Raw genomic sequence first — 14,081 nt, 5'->3', positions numbered from 1 at the left:
CTACTGTGAGGTGCCTGGTGTCAAGAGCTGTCCTGGGACATTATAAAAGTGTAATGAGTCCATACATAAATGAATTAAGAAGACCGAGTCTTTCAGATAAATTAACACTGCAGTCAATCGGCAATAATTTTCCTGATGTATGCTATTCTATAAAGTTTGTCCAGTCCACGATAGTTCCAAAATGCCTTGATTGTTACTCAACAATGTTTTAATGCTATGCATAGAAATACAAGGTAGATATTTTCACTGGTGTAAATCTTAACTGTAGTTTTTGCTGCTGACCAAGAGACCACGCAATAAATATAATCTATTAATTCTTCTGATGTGAAAAAAGGAAAATGTTACCATAAGCTGCAATAATGAATGTGAGTGTGAGGGAAGCCAGTTGTAGGGCAAAGTTGACAAGCATAGCATTCCATTTTCATCAGAGGCTTCATCAGATTTATGGTGCTATGTTGGAAAACTTTGACTTACTGTTTAGTTACTCTGCTACAACTTTCATGAAAAATTGGTTATTTTGTCATATTCTGTCTGTTATTAGTTGTAGCAGCAGTCTCTTTTCAATCAAAGAAAGAAAAAAAGCTCAGAGAACACGAATTTGAACTCTGTCACTTAGATATTCATAGAATGTCTACTGGATAACATTCTTATGGTAAAACATTGAGAACACGTAAGAAAGCCCACAGTATTTGTGCAGATGGATGCAGATTATGCACTCTTTGTGAAATTCAGCACACATTTCAAAGTAATTTAGTTCACAATGTAGTCTTTTTTCATGCTAGCTTATGTATTTCAGGGCTGGGACAGGACGCATCACCAGAGAGGAATAAAAATCAACAGTTTTAGCTGGCAGTAAATGTCTATTTACAGGCAAGCCAAGATGTTTCCCAAACCCAAACTAAGTACTTTAACTGTCCAAACCAAAGATTGTTGGGGTGAACTGTGGCCGTAAATTATTATGGAAAACATATATCACATACACATATATTTTTAAATATTGCGATAAACAAATACGGCTGCCCTATCTCATCATTATCTGTGAATGCTGGTTTACTGTAGAAAATGCACAAAGGCAAAACTTCCTCTATGTGGAACTCAGTCCTTATTAAAAGCACCAGAGCTTGTCTTCTATTTTCAAGTCACAACGTCTGCATGAAAAAGGTCTATAGCTTTCCATTTATTGCAGCCCAAACACTCTTTTGCAATATCAATACTCTTCGCGTTGATACCACCATGACTTCAATTGTCCTATATTATTGCTGGCGGCCACATGGCAGATGCTGGAAAGAGGATGTCTATAAGTTTCTGTTTTCCACAAGCAACTGCAGCACCTTTACAAGGCAGTGAGACTTGACAGTGAGGCGGGAATTCAAACCCATTAATATAATCTGTGATCAGATCAATACCTAACCCAGCTGAGATAAAACCTAGACATTATCAAAACTAACCAGGAAATGAAATTTTTAATTACATTTATCATGTGTACCACACTGAAAACAATATTTTTTTTCCCACCTGAGAAAACACATCAGCATTCAGTCATAAAAATTATGCGCACTTTCAGTGGGGAAGATGTTTCCTTGTGTCACAGATGTTTGGTCTATTCATTCCTGCAACGCTTTGTCACTTTCTGCAATGTCAAACTTAGTGTGGGAAAACGTTGAGTTCTTTCTTAATTCTGTCATCACACCTCTGATCCAGGCTACTTTTAAAGCGAATCAGTCTGATCGCTGTTCTTCGACTCTTTCTTCTGTTATCTAATTTTCCCTCCAGGCAGTCTTTCAACCAGGCAGTCCTCCTCCCATCTCCACCTCTTCATATAGGAACCTCATCAGAAGTCTCTGTCACCTCCTATCTCTCCTCATCCACCTCCTTCCTTCATATCACCACTCAGCCCAGATGATACATCGGAGACTAATAGCTAAACAAAATTGTTTTAAGTTCACCTCTTGAACATCAATAAATTTTGCCTCATCCTTCTAATGGAGCTTTCCCTAATGAACTGACAGAAAAAAACCCACAATATTGCGATATCCATTTTAATAATAGCATTACTTGACAGCCTCCTAATTTAATGTCCCATGGTTTGCAACCTTTGAAAATCAGGGTGTGTTTTAATACCTTAAACAGCCGGGTAGTGCCAAAGATACTGAAGATGGAAAGGGTTAAAACTCATTCATGGTATGTTTCCAGCACTTCTGAAGTCTCCAAGTTAGTGAGGGTTGACTTGTCTAACATGAGGAAAAGTTCTAATTCGTGTTTTTCTTGCAAACAATGAAGGGATCGTTTTATAAATCAGTGAACTTCACAACATTGTCCCAGCATCACAATTTAGAAAATATTATCCAAATTCCATCATCCAGTGACAATACTTCAGCTAGAGCGAAACAGGCTTAAAAGGTGCCAATGATAGCATACTGAATGAAACATGAGGCAGTTAAATGCCACCTGAAAATAACTGAGACAACAGTGTTTGCTGATCATAGAGGATACTTAAAGCTGCGGTCGGCAACTTTTTTTTAGTCATATTAGCTTGAACTGTCATGGGATTCTGAAAGTAGAATATTAAATAGGCTGTTTAGGAAAAATAACGAAATCTGTAGCTCCCTCTGAAGCCTGTAATCATGCTTGCAAAAACCGAGCGCTCCCGGCTGTTTTTAACCAATCACGTTAGGGTGGAGGAATCCTACCTGTCAATCACAGCTTGTGCACACGCTGCTGAGCGTGAGTCTGCCCCAGCTTGTGTGCTCTCACACTGGTGTGAACTCACGTGCACAACCTCGTCCACAGAGGGGGAGGGGTTTGGGGGACGATTCGGAGCTTGTTAGAGGTTGGGGGAGGGACCTGAAAGTTGTATCAGTTCGAATTTTCCGACTTTAGACTCGCAATTTTGAAAACCTGCCGACTGCAGCTTTAAGAGACCCCTACAATATATATACATTATAGTCACTGGTAATCAAAAATAAAACCAATGACAAAAAAAACATTGAAGCAAGGGTGCAAGGTTCATCAGTACAAGTGTAGGAGTGTTAAATTCAGGCATGAAGATATGATGAAATTCCCTCCAAATTGCAAAGGAAAATACGTCTCTTGTTAGAGAAAAATCCACACTGAACCCACATTTAGTTTCTTCCTGAGATGAAGTGTAACATAGCTGAGATGTCTTTTAAAATCAGACATAGAATTGGTTCCCCACACAATAAACATACCATAAATAATCTCCAAACTCACACGTCCACCATTGGGTAATCCTACTTGAGAAAGACATGTGCAGGTTTTGTCCATGTTTCTTGCAGAAAAATAATCTTTTACACAGTATTATAACATGCATCTGACCATAAACAAACCAATTCATTGAAAGGTGCAACAAAAGGAAAAAATGGAAAATACAGACTAAAGCAGGTAGTAATGGATGTGGCGCACTCTATTACTGGCTGTTTCTCCTTCTCTTCTGTTGGGAGATGAATGACACCCATTTGCAGTGTTAAGAAGCTGTTTCTTTTAGCTCCAATAATAGAATCGATTTTTGGTGAGGCAGGATATGATGAATGATAAACAATACCCACGACCTCAAAAAAGCTGAATCCTTACAAATAATCTGCAAAACACTAAGCAAATGGCAGTATCTAATGCAACGCTCCTGTTTTCTTCTCCTCCGAGTATATTATGCTAAAGTCAAAGTAAAAGCAACACCTATATCTAATGTCATCCTTACATTAGACTGTATCACAAGAGTATATCCTGTTTTCTAGTAACGTCAGGTATGCCTAATGACAGCATCTCCACTTTTTACTCCGCTTCATCACCTAACCAAAACCTAAGAAAAAAAGGACAGTGCAGACGGTATTTATCCTTTGCTATCCACTTTAAACTGAAGTCTTTCATTTGCACTGGAAACAACAGACACAACAGTTTACGTCCAAGAAAATGCCCATTAACTAGAGTCCATCTTTTGCTGGAATCTTGCGAGCCAAAATGTCGATAAGTTCATAAACCACAGCAATGTTCCAAAACATGCACTGGCGAGCATATATTGCTATACATTAATTCTAATGTCTGGTTACTTCTGTCTTGGATCACGCTCATCTTCAGTGGCGGCTCCTCCATAGGGGCGATTTGTGCGACGCACTACCAAACACGGAGTTTTTTTTTTTTCTTTTAATCTAGTTGCTAAGGTGGGACTGATCTGCTGTAGGCAAACTGGTTGTATATGTCATTGTCCAATCAGATTAAGGTCGCGCCTGGTGTTGCTACGCCCATTTTGTGCGATTTCTGTCAGGGTCGAATTTGCACCAGGAAGCTCCCATTGACATGAATGGGACCTCGGTTTTTTTCAAAAATCCTGCTCCCAATGCATTTTCTATGAGGGTTTATGTGCTCGCACAAACGACGCACAACGTGCTTTCGTCATATGTCTGTTGCGCGGGACCATGAACATTCTACTTGTTGTTGTAACATTGTGGTTTTCAATAAAGAAAAAAAAAAAAAAAAACATTCTATGAAGAAGATGGCGAGTGTCGAGTGCAACAATACGGTAATGTCTCTGAAAGAAGTACCCTTTAGTCGTCGTACTAATGCGGAGAAGGAAGTTTGGAAGAATTTTGCAGGATTTTCAGGCTCGCCTTCCGAGGCAAAGATGAAACCCAGGGCTCCACCAACCCTGCTATTTTTCCAGGTAGTATAACTTACCCTTTTGTGCTCAATCATTGACTTGTAATGATTTAAATCTTTTATATAATGTTGACAATGATAGCAGAATGTATAATGACACATTCATTGTTAATGGTGCAGTATTATATTTAAAAAAGAGAGAAATCTCACATAAGTAAGCTGCACTTAACCATAGCCCTTTTCACACTGCGACCCGCTACCTTAGCGGGTCCAAATTGCACCTTCTACCCGCGTCGAGCAATGTGAACGCTTGGCGTGTCAGGGTGACCCGTGTCGCCTGAAGCCGAGTTCAGGGGGCGTTGCCTAGTGGCAGAGCGTCACACGAAACACAAAATGCTGGGCGTGTACAATGACGTAGGCACAAGCCATGCGTCGGAGGTAGGGTGAAATACACCTGTCTGCATCAAATTTTTCAAACAAACGATGGCGGGACACCTTGAGAACTCGTTTTTGCAATGCAGTTCAAGGAGATGTTACTTTACGGTGCGTCTTGCTGTGTGGGAAACCGCGCTCTCCCATCTTTCTCGCCAGCCCTTCCAGCAGAGGTCCATCCTTCACCGTCCCCGAAATGTGGCGGAAAATAACGTCCTCTGCTCGGAGGCTGAGGAGCTCGGGGACCTCCTTGTCTCACCAGTTGACCATATTAAAAAATGTCTCCAACTTGATGTAGGCTAAAACAGAGTAAAACTTGTCCTCACCTGTCGCTGTTGTTCTGAATCAGCTGTCCATTCTGTCTTTTAAACTCCTCACGCCACGCCCACGTCCGACCCGCGTCGATTGCGTTCACACCAAACTCGGCTCGGCAAAAAGACTAGGGTCCGACGCGGGTCGAAAGGCGAGTCGAGTTGACGCGGCAGCCCGGGTCGGCAGTGTGAACACAACAGCGGACACGCTAAATTCGCGAATTAAACGCGGGTTATTCGGCAGTGTGAAAGGGGCTCATGTTTGACAATTGGTTATGCTTTTCTAAGTCATATTTTCCAAAACTTCAATAAACACTTGACTTGGATTTATATGTTGTCATTTTAATTACATTCTTTAGAATGAAAATTGAATGAATCTTATCATTAAGAGCTTATGTGTTTACTTATTTCATAGAATCCTGGAACAATATGAGGAAAATAAATAAATAATGGTTAAGGTTTAATATTAACTGATTGGCAAATTATGCAAAAAATAACAAAAAATTATTTAAAATTATTACAATAAATTATGCTACCTAGACAAATATACCTCAGTCCTATGGACTTTTATGGTACTTATGGACATAACGGGGGGAAATTGCAGAGTCACTTTGGTTATTTGGAAGACCAAATAACCCCTCGACTCTGCGTTGTGTTTATTTAAGGAAGACAAGGAGTTTCTGGACGATTGGACATTTTATTTCCTGTGTGGGAACATAACAGGTTTGCATCAGTGCAATCAGTTCAGCTTCGCACAGCACACTCTGATGCAGCTTTCACAGACTGGAAATTGCACTACCTAAAAAATATATCAGGAGCCGCCACTGCTCATCTTTGTTTATATTTTAACTACACAGTTTTCATGTATGGCTGCAGCACTATCCCAATGACAAAGTCTGTGAGACATATACACATAAGTATTGTGAAACCCACCTTCATGATTGTATTTGGGTGCACATTTTGACATTACAACAAATCCACACAGTGAAAACAATGCTTGGTGCAACAGCGTGCCTGGTAGCTACTGTAAAGCAACAGGCCAGACATTGAAAGTGGAAGTATGAGGATGTAGCTATTCTATTCGTTGGCTACACTTCACACGAGCCCTCGCTCATCCCTTCTATCCAGCTGAAAAGGTAAAGTGTTGCCCGTTGTGATCGATGCGTGGTGCTTCATTCTTCTGATCCAGACTTGCAACACAGCAGGCTCAATGTAATCCCACTTCAAGCAGACTATTCTAGAGTAATCTCCTTTTCACTCAGTGTACACACAAGTCACTTTTGACTGCTCCGTAAAAGATTCAAACTGTCACAATCTGGCCATCTGTCATCTGCCTCTATGTTTATCTGTCAGACTCTCAGGCGTTCGCTTTGTTTGTCTGTCTGTCCAACACTCTCAACACCATATGTGTCCTCACCGGGTTGTCACTTAACTGGGCAAAATGTGACTCTCTGGAAGAGAAGCTAATCATCTGCTGGGCATCTTTACATTACATAAGAACATTAAGGTAAGTCCCCTGGCAATGGGATTAGGACTCATGTGCATGTGTGCATGTTTGTGTATGAGCATGTATGTAAGCGCATGGCTGGGTATGCTACTGCATGTGTGCACATGTGATTTGAACTTCACTGAAAAACCATTTTGTTCACAGAGAGCAATTCTGCAATAGCTTTGGGGAATTCTCTGCTTTCTTTTCAACTGCCCTCCTTTTATTTCCTGTCTTTATTCCTGGCATACAGAGCTGGAGCCTCACTAAGACACAATGGGTCATTTCAGCCAACAACAATGAGGTAATCAACAATAACATGCACACAACCAGCATTTCGCCTTTGATGGCTGGTGAATGAATAAAAAGGGCACTCAAAAACCTAAGTTCACACAAGAAAACAAGCTTATCAACTGAGCATGCGTTTGTTTCAAGGTAATGTAAAGGCCGAAGACAAGGGGTTATAGATAAGTCTTACTACAGAGATAATAAAGGGTTTAGCTTGTTTTCCATAGAAAATGTCACATGGCATGGCATAGTTTGATCATAGGTATGATACTTACATAAAGAAAGCAAGAGAGGCAATATATGCAGATAGAATCCAGAGGGTGATGATATGCTGGACTGACAAGAATGGTTTCCTCCTTTCTGATTCTTGTGAGCCATTCAAGGTAATCACAGTTTCTGTTCACCATTATTTAAAAATGGAACTTGTGAGGGACATTCTCATGGGAACACTGCACTGACTGGAATACTGGAATACTTTCTTACTAGCCAAAGGAAATTCCACAAAAAGAATTCATTAAAAATGAAAGTTGTTGCTAAATCCATATGAATTAAAGTGGCTGAGCTTGAAAACTAAATTAAGTGAGCTGATATGACTTTTGCCTTGATTCAAAGCTCCTGCTGCAGCCATCCCAAAATGACAAAGGCTGTCTTACTCAGAGAATTTGTATAAAAAACTGGGGAGTGCAGAGCATATACAAAAGTAGCTAGGATAAAGGGAGGAAGTAATCCATTCCAAAGTGTAATTGTTCTGGGGGGGATTTTGTGTATTTTTTTTTTTTCAATGGATGCGCAATGCCACACAGGCACAGACTACTTCATCAGAAAAACTGCAGTTTTATTAAGGACTGGCCCGGTTATTCTGTGCTGGCATAGACCAGCAACAGAGAAAAGAAAGAACAGGTTTGATGTAAAGTTTCACAGACCAGGTATGACTACCGCGATTCTTCACCCCTGAGGATAAGCTTTCTTTATCCCCACTGCCTTTTCTTTCCCTCTGCTGCTCTCACACTAAGTGGCTAGCTGTCAAAGTCAGCTGAAGCCCAGTTAATGAAGAGGTGGCTTTACAAGCGAGACGCCAGTGGAACAGGCAGGGGGTGTGGAACCCCAAGAAGGGAGCAGGCAAATACAGCGACAAAGTGAATGCACTAAGAACAAAAAGAGAGGGAAAAGAAAAGAGAATTCGACAGAAAGCTGGAGAGAGGGAGAATGGTAAAAGGCAGACAAAGAGGAGAGACGCTACAGATGGTTAAGGGAAATAAAGAATAATTCATTAGGCAGATAACACAGGTTGAAAGCACCCTGTCGGAGAGGAAGGGGGGGGCAATTGCCCTCTCTTTTACACTCTCCTCAGCAGTGGCAATAGAACAAGCCCTTACTGTCTGTTGCAGGTCTGGGATTCCAATGCGGATGACCACAGTGTTGCCTGTCGGCTCCTCCATGGGTGCTCTGTAGCTATGCTCCGAACCGGGACGGAAAGCTGTAACACCGCTGTCCTCTTCCCGGGAGCTGTTGCTGTCAGTGCTGGCCCCCTGGCTGCCGTTTGCTGGGTGTGTGTAAGGGTGTGTGAGTGTGTGTGTGTGTGAGTGTGTGTGGTGCTGCTGCTGCTGCTGGTCCTGCCGTGGAGAGCTGGGTGGCTCATGTTTGCCGGCTGCCGGACGCAGAGGCATGCTCCGTGTTCGCGGCTCAGTCTATGTCTCTCTCTCTCTCTCCACACACACACACGCACGCACCGACAAGCACACGCGCACACACCGATGGCTCTTTACTCACGCTACACACACACACACTGTTTGCAGCATGCATTACTCGCCTGGGAAAGAAAAAGAGGGAGGGAGAGAGAGGCAGGGAAGGAGGGTGACAGAGAAGGAATGGGCAAAGAGGAATGGGTAAGAGATTACAGAGGCAGAGGATAAAAACATAAAGACAAGATAAGCACCATGGGAACTTGTCACTTAAACTGAGAAGAAATGCAGAGATTAAATATTTATTTCATAGAATGATCAAATAATTAACTCTAGTTGTGATTACCCTAAGATTATCCCAAATAAATATATCTCTACACCAAATATTTAATAGAATAAAGAAAGGCAAAATATTTTCATGAAAAAAACAAACAAACATTGATCTTATGTATAAACTAGCAGGTGAGTTTGAGTCGCATTGATGGCAGCACCACTGACAGACGAACTCTGTAAGAGTTGATGCTGCAACGTTCGTCATTTAATTCTGTTGCTGTCACACACTGTTGCTCTTGCTGTGGTGTACTAACACTGTGGTGATAGTAGGACAGCACAAGAGTGTTCGTGTTGGTTGTGGGAGGCGGGTGTTTGTTCAATCAATGCAGCGCAGGATTTGGCCTTCATGGTTCGTGTTATCTGCGGATGGTGTCGCTGATCAAAACCCTCCCTGGTACACAGCAACACACAGACAGAGCAAGCAGCCACAGATGCAGATGGAGAGTTCGTGGGACTTTTCCTCTTTGAGGGTCATGCTGACGTAAGGGGGGGGGGGGGGAACGGCATCTTGTTAGACCTAGTATCCCGGGGGCTGCTCCTTTAAAAGTTGCAACTACAAACTTTCAGGCCAAGTGACATTTGCGCATCACACGTCACGGCACCAGTCTGAACTCCATGCAGTCACATGGACAGACAAGTGCAATTCAATCTGCTTTGCAGAGGAATTTGATCTATTCTAAGTGACAACTTGTTATTTCTAGGCCTATTGTAGGCAACCGACTAAAAGAGCACATCCACTCAAAATCAAGCAGTTAAACAAAAAGAAAATAAATAAAAAACATCATTGATTATGATACAGGGAAAATCCAAAAAGAGCAATACCTATGACTTTACATTAAAACGTCATTACCACAGGTTTGTTGGAATGACGTTGGAATGACGTAATGATCGTCATTCCAACGACCCAGATAGCAACTGCTCAGGCTGAAAATACACTTGCTGTTTCACCGAACGTTCACGTGCTCAGCCTAACTACTCACACACTTGTCTGTGGAGTACGCGTGTTACCAGAGGTTTCCACAAGGGGGCAGTCCTCATAACTCAGACTAAAAGCTGCTGCCGGGTTTACATGATGTAAACAGAAGCACTCAGATAAATAGTAAACATGTATCAATAAAAAAAAATAGAAGAGGTTAGCGTTTTGTTGATCTTAAGATTATAACAGAAAAGGCGACAGCGGCGTCATCATAGATGCTATGTGAGGACCCTAACACCTCATCCTGACTGAAAGCGAGCGAGCGAAACTGACGCGATACGACGACGAAATTTGAAATACTCACTTGAAATACCGAGTTCTCTGGCTCCCTTCGGTTCAGATCTTTGTGTACGGGTGTTTGGGGTCATAAACCATTGGGTGCTGTTCCACGGTAAAGATCAGCGTCTCCTCGTTCATTATTCCCTGAGTGATGCTCACCTGTTGCTAACTAGCTTGTCAGCAGGAAGCAGCGTGTTCATTTCAACCAATGAGAAGTGTTTAGGGGCTGGACATCGCCGCGAAATGTCGTCCAGATAGAGACAGCGCGGGCGATTTTATAAGGGGTCTGCGTCATCGCTGGACGGAGCGACATCGCTTGCTGCATGTCAGGACAGGCTGATTGAAAAGTAGGCAGTCTAATCACTTTTTACCAATCGCTCGCTCGCATTCAGTCAGGATGAGGTGTAAATCAAGCACGGTGCGCAAAATTGACAATGAAAAACATTGAAATATCAAAAGTAAACACATCCTCTACCAGTCACCCAAGTTTAGCAGCGTGCACACGCGTAAAGTTAATTTCGTAGAGAGTGCAAAACCGTACGTGCAAACGCATTGCAAACGGCAAAACAAATCAGTAAAACGCTGCAAGAGAAAAATGCGGCAATCACAAAAACGACAGGTCTTATGCCGAGAAGTGCATGCCTGCAGGTGTAGATTATTACATTTATCCAATAAAGTTACAGTGATAATATTGAGCTGACAATGGTGTTTCATTCGTTCATCTTTTTTTCTCATTTTTTCATGTGGATTAATTATATATGTACACTTATGATAATCCGACAATTGCACATTTTATAGCATCTCTTTCACCTATTATTATATTATTGTGCAAATATTCCAAAGTAAGGGCCGTGACTAACACTTTTATAGTAAGCCCGAAAGACAGTTGGAGACATTTTCTATGAATATCAATCTTTACTCAGTATATCCCAGATGAAATAATCTAAAAATTTACCTAAAACTAGGAAATTTGATTATTTTAATTTTAAAGACAATTTTGAACTTATTGAAATTCGCATATGTTAATTCAGTCAGGTAAACAAATGATTGTTGTCAGCAGGCATGCACTTTTCGGCATAACACCTGAGCACACGCGACGCAAACGCCAAAACACATGCAAGAGAGAAAAACACAACGGAAGTTCGCCAGGCCACTAGGGGGTCTTGATCTGTTTTGGGTCCCCATCCGATAGGGGATCGACTATGGGAGATCGACCATAGTAACGAAGGAGAAGAAAGTCAAAAGGTACGTTGTCCTTTATGTCTTTATGTGAAGTGTTTAACAAAAATACATAAAGGACAACGTACCTTATGACTTTCTTCTCCTTCGTTACTCCTCCGATCTCCCATAGTCGATCCCCTTTCCCAAAGGTTGGGGATTAGTGGCCTGGCGAACTTCCGTTGTGTTTTGAGTGAACTTGCAGCGTTTCTCTCTTGCATGTGTTTGAACTTTGTAGCGCGTTTCTCTGTTGCATGTGTTTTGAATTTTGCAGCACGTTTCTCTGTTGCATGTGTTTTGAATTTTGCAGCGCATTTGTCTCTTGCATGTGTTTTGAACTTTGCAGCGCGTTTCTCTGTTGCATGTGTTTTGAACTTTGCAGCGCGTTTCTCTCTTGCATGTGTTTTGAACTTTGCAGCATGTTTGTCTGTTGCATGTGTATTGAATTTTGCAGCGTGTTTGTCTCTTGCATGTGTTTTGAACTTTGCAGCGTGTTTGTCCCTTACATGTGTTTTGAACTTTGCAGCGTGTTTCTCTGTTGCATGTGTTTTGAACTTTGCAGCGTGTTTGTCTGTTGCATGTGTATTGAACTTTGCAGTGCGTTTCTCTGTTGCATGTGTTTTGAACTTTGCAGCGTGTTTGTCTCTTGCATGTGTTTTGAACTTTGCAACGCGTTTCTCTGTTGCATGTGTATTGAACTTTGCAGCGTGTTTCTCTCTTGCATGTGTTTTGAACTTTGCAACGCATTTCTCTGTTGCATGTGTATTGAATTTTGCAGCGTGTTTCTCTCTTGCATGTTTTGAATTTTGCAGCGTGTTTCTCTCTTGCATGTGTATTGAACTTTGCAACGCGTTTCTCTCTTGCATGTGTATTGAATTTTGCAGCGTGTTTCTCTCTTGCATGTGTTTTGAATTTTGCAGCGTGTTTCTCTCTTGCATGTGTATTGAACTTTGCAACGCGTTTCTCTCTTGCATGTGTTTTGAACTTTGCAGCGCGTTTCTCTCTTGCATGTGTTTTGAACTTTGCAGCGCGTTTCTTTCTTGCATGTGTTTTGAACTTTGCAGCGCATTTCTCTCTTGCATGTGTTTTGAACTTTGCAACGCGTTTCTCTGTTGCATGTGTTTTGAACTTTGCAGCGTGTTTGTCTCTTGCATGTGTATTGAACTTTGCAACGTGTTTGTCTCTTGCATGTGTATTGAACTTTGCAGCGCATTTCTCTCTTGCATGTGTTTTGAACTTTGCAACGCGTTTCTCTGTTGCATGTGTTTTGAACTTTGCAGCGTGTTTGTCTCTTGCATGTGTATTGAACTTTGCAACGTGTTTGTCTCTTGCATGTGTTTTTAACTTTGCAGCGTGTTTCTCTCTTGCATGTGTTTTGAACTTTGCAACGCGTTTCTCTGTTGCATGTGTTTTGAACTTTGCAGCATGTTTGTCTCTTGCATGTGTATTGAACTTTGCAGCGTGTTTGTCTCTTGCATGTGTTTTGAACTTTGCAGCGCTCTTCTTTCTTGCATGTGTTTTTCACCATGCATTTGTGTCTTCGCGTTTGGACTATTGTAATAGTTTGTTTTCATGTCTGAACAAGAAGGAGCTGTCTCGCCTGCAGTTTGTGCAAAACTCTGCTGCGAGAATTCTGACTCAAATAGGAGGACTCACTTAACTCCTGTTCTTAAAGCTCTTCATTGGCTACCAGTTTCCTCTAGGATAAATTTAAAAATTTTGGTTTTAACTTTCCGAGCATTGCATGGTCAGGTCAGAGATCTGATCCAGTCTTACACCCCAGCTCGGGATCTGAGGTCTGTGGATCAGAATCTTCTGATGGCGCCACGCATGCGTTTCTGGACCAGAGGAGACCGTTCCTTCCAGGCTGTTGCTTCCAGGCTTTGGAACGATCTTCCGCTCTCTCTGCGCTCGATGGAGTCTGTTGACGCCTTCAAAAGGCAACTTAAGACCTTTTTATTTGTTCAGGTTTTTTCTTAATTTTCTTAATTTTCTTAATTGTCTTGGGCTGCTATGAGTTGCTTTGGCCTTTTTAAACTTATACTTTTATGTACTTCTTAACTGTGTTTTTTCTATTGTACCTGTAAAGCGCTTTGTGACCCTTGTCTGTGAAAGGCGCTGTACAAATAAAAATGACTTACTTACTTACATTATCACATATTAAGCCCAGTGAAACCCATGTTAGTTCCCTGGTCAAATAAGAGCAAAAACACAGCCATTTTCAAAAAAAATCTGGTAAGACTTTTCAGATTAATTGTTAGCTGACATTTGCGACATGTTTATATGAAACCTTCAACTATGAAATTATACCCTAGTTATTTCATTTTTGAGTCAACAATAATTTACTAATGATGGAAATGTATGTTTATTTAGGATGTTTATTACAATCCAATGACTCCCAAAAGAAGACCCATGCATTTCTAGTAATGTTTGTGAGGAAGAAACATGTCAATAAGGATATCTGT

At 41.4% G+C, this 14,081-nt stretch overlaps 1 protein-coding gene across 6 annotated transcripts in view; it reads right to left on the bottom strand.

Moving 5' to 3' along the window:
• Window positions 1–8,795, bottom strand: part of shank3a (SH3 and multiple ankyrin repeat domains 3a) — a 161,307-nt gene extending 152,512 nt beyond the window's left edge. For all 6 annotated transcript variants that reach the window (XM_075469684.1, XM_075469685.1, XM_075469686.1 and 3 more), the window contains exon 1: window positions 8,505–8,795. In XM_075469684.1, coding sequence (XP_075325799.1) covers window positions 8,505–8,795 — 291 coding nt within the window. The remainder of the gene's footprint in view (window positions 1–8,504) is intronic.
• Between the last annotated feature and the right edge of the window lie 5,286 nt (window positions 8,796–14,081).

The sequence above is a fragment of the Odontesthes bonariensis genome, chromosome 7, assembly GCF_027942865.1.
Source record: "Odontesthes bonariensis isolate fOdoBon6 chromosome 7, fOdoBon6.hap1, whole genome shotgun sequence".
NCBI lineage: Eukaryota > Metazoa > Chordata > Actinopteri > Atheriniformes > Atherinopsidae > Odontesthes > Odontesthes bonariensis.
Note: the sequence above shows the minus strand (reverse complement) of the source record. Positions and strands in the feature narration are given on the sequence as shown.